We start from the raw sequence: 8,202 nt of genomic DNA on the forward strand, positions 1-8,202 counted from the left end.
CTCAAGTTTATGTTGTCCCCTTCCCCTCATAGCAACACTAAACTACATTTCTCCTAAAATAACCCATTGCTCGGATTCCTGACTGAGTCGAGCTGATCCTCCTAGGAATTCCTGACACCAAATTCCCAGCAAGGTGCAATCCCAAAAGGAGAGAGGGAAAGACGTCTGGAAAGAACAAAGTGATGGGAGAAAGGGAGTAATTAAGAGAGGGAGAATGGGAAAGAGAAAACAAATTTATTTTTCCCATTGCTTTGCTTTGTTTTGTTTGGAAACGTTTTTTATTTGATAAATAAAGTAATTTTAAAATTTAAAAAAAAGAGAGGGAGAATGGGAAAGAGATAGAAAGGACCCAGGAAAATCAGAGATACAGGAAAAGAAAGATAGGAAGAAAAAGAGGCAAGTTTTGAAGAACTCTAATAATAATAGTAAGCACTTATTATGTGTCAGACGCTGTTCTAAGTGCTTTCCCTATATTTAATCCTCTCAACAAACACTCCGAGGTAAATCACATTTACAGTTCCATCTTTTCACATGAGGAAACTTTAGTTACAGAGAGGTTAAGTAACTTGCCCAAGGCTGCTCAGCAAGTAAATTGCAAAGTTGCGATTCCAGTTGCTTGTCACTGACCCACTAGTGCTGGCCCTTGGCTGCACGTTGGAATCACCGGGAAGCTTTTCAAAAGCCTGAAGCCCAGGTCACATCCCCGATCAGGTAAATCAGAATCCAAAGGATGGGACTGAGGCTTCAGTTGGACTGTAATCTCCCCAGATGATTTCATTGTGTAGCCAGGGTTGAAAATCACTGCACTAGATCAAGCTTCAATTCAAATTTAAATAAGAAAAGAAGATCACGTGAAACTTTCTTGCATTAACGTTTCCTAAAGGTTGGATGGTGGGAAGGAATTGCTACAGGACAAAGCATAGTTTATCAAAGATATCCTTTGCTGAATCATGGTTTTGCTTCATGCCCCTGATGATTCTATTAGATCAGAAAAAGTACCTCAGAATCACCAGCATTATCTCTTCATGTAAATAGTGAATTTGGGCACCGTGCTTTTTTGTTTTGTCATTGTTCTTAAACTATTTTGCATTCATACATTCAACAACAAGAATGAGAACTTGTGGAAACCCCAGACATGTGTCTTCGTCAGAATTACTTTCTCGTTCTCCTGAATTTCTGTTCTTGCCAAGAACAGCATGAAAACTTTTCATTTCCCAGCTGTTTATATGCCACTCTACCCTACTCACCCTCCTGATCCTAACTCTATGAAAATTGCCCTTATTTGAACAGAGACTGAGAATAATAATATCATATATAAAAAGCTCTTTTTCTATTTTATTCTCACCATGACCTTATGAAGGAAATATCACTGTCTTAGAAATTAAGCTGAAATCAGAAAGATTAAATGACTTGACCAAAGGTGCACAGAAGCTAAGTGGAAGAGCAGACTCAAGTCAAGTCTTCAGGTTCCAGATCCATTGCTCTTTGTAACACGTTTGTGAATTTAGGGAGCAAATGATATTAAGGAAATTGGGAAGGAAGTTTAAAAGGAGGTTAATTTGCAAAGTGCCAAGTTCCCCCAAGTAACCCTCTTCTCTTCCCTTTTCACCCCACACCTGAACTAAGATCTCTCATTGTCTGTGGATCCATTTATAGCTGCTCTGCTGTCAGGCTTCTTTATTTTAAATGCCATTTAGGTACAGCCCATTTCAGATTGGTCTAGATCAGCAAGCCAAGAGAAGACAGGAAGAGCCAAAACAGCAGCTTTTCCAGAATAGAAACCAAACTATCCAGTTTGGTGTTTTCTGTCTTGCCTTTAGGAGGCTGGGCCACCTGGTGTCCCAGCTGAGACACATCCTGGGAAAAATCTGGACTAGGGAAATGCTTGGCCCAGGTGGGCAGATGCCAAGAGAGTTTGAATCTGCTTCAGATAAGCTCTCTACATAACTGAACCAGATCTGGACAAGAGGGAAGCTTTGTAGATTTGCCCATAATCAACAGCACTGTGTCATCAATTCCAGGGCTGTGTGAATGGAGACCAGAAAGGTTTCTTTCCCAATCCTTTGCAGCCTGGGGAGTAAGGAGCTAGTAATTGACTCCAGGTTCCTCAAGTGGAATGTCCTGGAGTCTGGGAGTCAACAGGCACCTCCCCAAAAATGTCTACTCAGCCTAGACCTGTCAAGAGGGCCTCTGACGCTGACCCTTTCCCAGATCTGAACTCCAACCCTCAGCAGGGTGCACGGGGCAGGGGGTAGTGGGGATGGATCTCAGGTGGGCCTTCCAAGAGCAGTGTCTCTGCAGTCGCTGGGCTGATGCAGAGCAGAGAGTGACGAGAAGTGGCCAAGACAGAGCTTGGTGTAGGATTTGCTCAGTGTTGAGACAGGTCTCTATAGCACCTTCCTTTGTGGAGCTCAGCTCAGGAAGGGTCTGGGTGTGAGTGGACAGGAAGCTAGAGGGAGGAAGACAGAAGAGGGCAGCTGGGGTGGCCTAACTGATTGGAGGGTGGGGGCTGCAGAGCAACCTTGACACATCTCTGTTGCCCTTGACCTTAGCAATTGCTTAAGGCTAAAGGAAGCTTTTTAAACATTTATTATTTTTTTTATAAACCAGGTGTTCTGTTTAAGTTTAATTTATGAGCCTGTTAGTACACTTTTCCAATTACATTTTTGTGTTTATTCCTCCAGTTTAATTACGGGGATTACGTAGAGGGAATTGCAAATGAAAAAAAAAAAAATCTTAGAACTTTTGAATTAAGAATCTGAGCGATTTCTATCTAGTCCAGTCCTTTTAGTTAACAGAGGAAGAAAATTGAGGCCGAATGAACTTAGTCAGTTTGCCCAGAGCTGGCTAGTGAAAGACCCAGAGGTAAAATACAGTACTTTTCCACTCGACTGCACTGCTTCTGTTTGATTGAGGCTTAGTCGGGGGGCACGAGGGGACAGATCTGCAAATGATCAAACATTGTCTTTGGAGAAAATACACTTAATTTAGTGGCCACAAAATTTCAGCCCTTCAGCCAGACTTCATCTGTCACATCATAAAGAATTACTTGCCAAAGAGTAGTTTTGAAAATCCAAGCCAGATCCTTCTCCTCTCCTGGGAGGCCAGTTCCATTACACGGCATCAACCCAAAGATTTCCGGCAAGCATGATCAGTTGCATTTTGGGGATTGGTTGTTCAAATTTTCATGATACATGAAACCTACAAGAGTAATGTGATCATTCAGCAGAAGTTTTGACCTCACTGATCAGCTTCTCAGCTTGCTCGAGAGGAAGGAGAAAGGAGAAAAGACTTTTTCTCTTGAGCCAGTGAGCAGAAGGTCCTACAGGAAGGTAGGTGACAACAGTCCAAAACAGTCATGCAGCAGCTCTCTTTAAGTAGATTGCTGCCTTTTAAGGGGTACACATGTTTGCACTACTGCTGGCCTTTGGAACCTTGGACATTTGTGATAAACCAAAGGAACCAATCCAGGCTCTAATTTTCCTTAAAGTATCAATGGTTTTCATTGTTTTATAGCAACTGTGAGAAAGACACAACTTTGCCCAGCAGTATTCGTCTCTGTCCTGATTTGTGTCATTCTCAGAATCTGAAATTTATGCTGCTGGTTCCAAAATTAAATGCTCAAATTAAATATATATATATTTATCTGCTGTGCTCCAGCTCAGCAGATAAAGGTTACTGGAGTTTATTAGATACAGGGTACTTCATTGTGTAGTGATTCTGCCTTCAGGCTTGTTCACCAACCAGAATTGTACTTTTCAATCCAGGGCTCTTAGCCAGAACAACTTTCTCACTCATTAACCCAGCAAACTAAGAGCTTCCTACATCTCCCCTGGAGATTCATAGGTGATCAAGATGTGGTCTCTGCCTTCTAATACCTCATGATCTAATAAGGGAGAGAAACAAGAAAATCAGTCCTTAAAAAACAAGGTAATAAGGGTTAAGAGTATAGAGTTTTGGAATCAGACAGACTTAGGTTGAAATTTCAGCTCAGCCACTTACTGGCAAGTGGCAGATCTTGGGCAAGATTTAACTCCTTTCTCTAACTTTCTCCTCCATAAAATGCTGAGCTTAATGGGTTGTTGAGAAGATTCAAGGATATATTGTGTATGCAGCCCTTAGCACAATGTTGGAAAATAATAAGCTTTCGATAAATGTAATCTACTAGTATATTAATGATTGAGTGTCTGTAGGGTACCAGGGAGACTCAGAGGAAAGGAATCAGAAGAAAGGGGGAGAGAAAGGGATACTGTGAGGGAAGGCTTCCAGGACATTGCGGCATGGGCTATATTTTGAAGAACAGGTTGAAGTCAGTAAGGTGGATGAAGAGAAAGGAAGAATGAGTCAGCAGGAGGAAAAGAAATCTGTGTAAGCACAGTCACGAGAGAACCTGGGCTATGGGAGAGACTTGGTGTGGAAGTGGTTTGCTGTGGATGGAGCAAAAGGGATAATTGCAGAAACTGAGTCTAGAGAGTGAAGGATATTAAAAGGTAAGCAGAAGACTCTTATTTGGTGAAATTTAGCTTGCAGTGAGGGGAGGATGGTTAAAATTAGAAAAAGAGGATGAATAGCCTTCAAGAACTAAAATTTGGAATCAACACAAGGGATCAGGTGAGAGTCCTGGCTGTTGTCCATTGTGTGCCTTAATAGAAGATCTGATATTCTAACCACAATGCAACATAAACCTAGAAATTAGAAGGAAAAAAAGCCAAATATTTGCACTTGGAAATTTTAAAAATACACTTCTATATAACTCTTGGGTTAAAAAGGAAATCAAAATTGCAAGACAGATCATTTAGAAAATGAGAGAACTATTTTTCAATTCTATGTGGTGAAACCAAAGTGACACACAGAGGAAAATTTAGAGCCTTAAATGCACTTATTAGAAAACAAGAAATACCAAAACTAAATGAAGTAAGCATTCAACTCAAGAAACTAGAAAAAGAGAGAAGTAGGAAAAAAAAACAAACGAACAAACAAACGAAAACTAAAGCCAAGGTAAAAGAAGGAATCAGTTCAGTTGAAAACAAAATGCAGTTTTAATAAACAGAGTTGATTAGTAAAACCAAAAGCTGTGGTTTTTTTTTTTAAAGCCAAGAATAAACATACCTTAGGCAAATCAGATTTTTTTTAATGAGAAAATATACAAATAAAGAACATTACCTTTTAAGGGGGCATAAATAAAAATAATAAAAAGACTACAGATTCTACGAGATTATCATGTACAACTTATTCCAATAAATTTGAAAATCTGAATGAAAGGCAAGATTTTCTGTGAAAATATAAGTTACTAAAATTTTACTTTATGAGTGATAGAAAGCCTGGCTAGATTAAAGACGTGGAAGAAAAATCAAAGGTAATCGAGATTTTTGCAGATGGTTCTGCAGATGAATTCCAAGAAACCATCAAGGGAACAGATCATTCCTATGTAGAAACAGGCTGAAAACTTCTAGACTCCTTCTATAAGGCTAGTTAGGCTTGTATCAGTTTCCTGGGGCTGCTGTAAGAAATTAGCAAAAAATGTGGTGGCTTAAAACAGAAATTTATTGTCTCACAGTGCTGAGGCTGTAACTCTGAAATCAAGGTGTCAGCAGGGCCATAGTCACCCCCAAGCCTTTAGGGGAGGAGCCGTCCTTGCTTTGTGCAATTGCTGGTGGCCCCAGATGTTCCTTGGCTTGTGTCAGTCTCACTCCAGTTGCTGCCTCCATCTTCAACCTGGTCATCTTCTCTGTGTCTCTGTGTCCAAGTCTCCCTCTCCTTTAAAACACCAGTCACTGGATTTAGGGCCCACTCTAATCCAGTATAACCTCATCTTAACTTGGTTACACCCACAGAGACCCTCTCTCCAAGTATGGTCACATTCACAGTTAGATGGCATCAGGACTTCAATGTATCTTTTCAGGGAAGACAGTTCTGCCCACAACATCACTTATTACCAAAACAGGAAAAGGATAGCACAGAAATAGAACACCCTGGACCAGTCTCACATACAGAGGCAAAACCTGTAAATAAAGTATTAGCAAATGAGGACGAGGGTATAGGAAAATTTATTAATTTAACTTACTATACTAGATGAAGAGAAAACCATATGGTCATGTCTTTAGATACAAAAGCTTTAAAAGTGTTTGATAAAATTCAACAACATTCTTGACTGAAACAAAGTAAAAACTTGAAACCCTTAGAAATCTAGGAGCAAAACATATTCCACCATAATATACAGCAAACATCATACTAGTAAACCATTAAAAGCATTTCAATTGAAGTTGGGAATAAAACAAGAATACCTCCTGTTGCTGCTATTCTTTAATATTGCTTTAGAGGTATTAGCCAATGTGGTACGGCAAGAAAAAGAAATGAGAGATATAAGCGCTGGAAAAGGAATAGATAAAACTACCATTGTTTGCATATGGAATTATCTATCAAAAAATGTTTAGTCCATGATAAAACTATTTTAATTGAGAAGAGTTCAGAAAATTGGAATCAATTTAATATATGAACATCAACAATGTTTCTAAACATCAGCAGAGAGATATTAGAAAATGTAATGAAAAAGAAGAGGCTATCACAATAGGAACTACAAAGTATTTAAGGATAACTCTAACCAACTCTACATGAAGAAAAATATAAAAAGTTTAAAAGTAATTTAAGCTCCCATTTTAAAATTCAAATAAGAAAAGTATAAAGAAGAAAGTGAAAACTACCTGCAATCTCACCACTCAGAAATAACTTCTGTTAAAATTTTTGAGATCTATCCTTTCAAACTTTAACAGTATTTAAAACTATGTTCTGTCACTTTGAAAAGATACATGACATATTAAGCAAAAGGAAGACAAAGCTTTCTTACCAAAGCATATTTAAAGCTGTTGTAAGAAAAGAGGTAGAGGTTATAAAACAGATTCATCAGGAAAGAGCAGAAGCTGGAAATGAGATTTCTGAGTGAGTAGGAAGACATTGGTGGAAGAGACCTCAATGTGGGGACAAACTTGTCTTGGTGTCATGTGAACTGACCACACAGATTTTAGTCCTGGCTAGGAAAAGAAAGCCCCTGGAGAGAGCTCTGATATTTTTGGTTTTAATTCCATCCTTCTTGTGTATGCTTCTTGCTCACTATCTGCTTACCCTCCTACCCCACTCTATTTTAAAAAACAAAGCAAAACAACAAAGAATGGACGAGTCATTTGGTCCTATATGCTAGAGCCAATGATGCCTCAGATGTGGAGCCCAGAAAAGTTTTTGACTGAACCTTCTGTCATGTTTTCCCTTTGTGTTCCCCCAGACCGCCCGGGTTTGCTGAATGTGAAGCCCATTGAAGACATACAAGACAACTTGCTGCAAGCCCTGGAGCTCCAGCTCAAGCTGAACCACCCGGAGTCCTCCCAGCTGTTTGCCAAGCTGCTCCAGAAAATGACAGACCTCAGACAGATCGTAACGGAACATGTGCAGCTATTGCAAGTTATAAAGAAAACAGAGACCGACATGCGTCTTCACCCACTCCTACAAGAGATATACAAGGACTTGTATTAGCAAAGAAGTCCTGATTCACTGACAACATTTTCCTTCTCCTAATTGCACTATTACTTTGAGGGAAAATCCAACACCTAAGAAATTTACTGTGAAAAAGCATTTTAAAAAGAAAAGGTTTTAGAATAATAGATCTATTTTATGCATATTGTTTATAAAGATACATTTACAATTTACTTTTAATATTAAAAATTACCATATCATGAAATTGCTGGTAGTATTTGAAGACCAAGTCTGGTTTGTCTTCTGCCCCCAACCCCTGGGCTCTTTTTTTTTTTTTCCCCCTTTTATTTCCTTCTCAGTCTTCTCTTTCTTTTGTCCTTCCGTCCTTCCTTCCTTTCTCTCTCTCTTTTCCTCTTTGCTTCTTTCTTACACATTTTTTAAAATGTGAATGGGCCTGCCGATGAATCTTCACTCTTGGTAAATCAATTTTTACTCAATTTACAACTTTTTGAGTCCCATATCTGCTTTAACAATCACAGCTAAGAGAGGAAGGGGAAGTGCAAGACCAAAAAGTTCTTCAAGCCTGTGTTTCTTAACCCAGAAGTGCTGATTTGAGGTATAGCCCTAGGTTTGCCAAGAATTCAATCTTCTTCCACAACCCCAACCAAGATTTTCACTCACCAGCAGCAACCTCAATAAACTGGCTCTCGATGGGATATAAATGCAGACGCAATTACC

General features: G+C 39.3%; 1 protein-coding gene across 7 annotated transcripts in view; it reads left to right on the forward strand.

The window, feature by feature from the left end:
• The window catches only part of PPARG (peroxisome proliferator activated receptor gamma), a 123,983-nt gene extending 116,247 nt beyond the window's left edge, over positions 1-7,736 (forward strand). For 6 of the 7 annotated variants that reach the window (XM_037802304.1, XM_037802291.1, XM_037802264.1 and 3 more), the window contains one exon: positions 7,277-7,735. In XM_037802304.1, coding sequence (XP_037658232.1) covers positions 7,277-7,524 — 248 coding nt within the window. In that variant the 3' untranslated portion in view covers positions 7,525-7,735. Of the gene's footprint in view, positions 1-7,276 lie in introns of all 7 variants that reach the window. The other variant, XM_037802311.1, reaches the window with a different exon arrangement.
• Positions 7,737-8,202: the final 466 nt, after the last annotated feature.

This window comes from Choloepus didactylus, chromosome 1 (assembly GCF_015220235.1).
Source record: "Choloepus didactylus isolate mChoDid1 chromosome 1, mChoDid1.pri, whole genome shotgun sequence".
Lineage (NCBI taxonomy): Eukaryota > Metazoa > Chordata > Mammalia > Pilosa > Megalonychidae > Choloepus > Choloepus didactylus.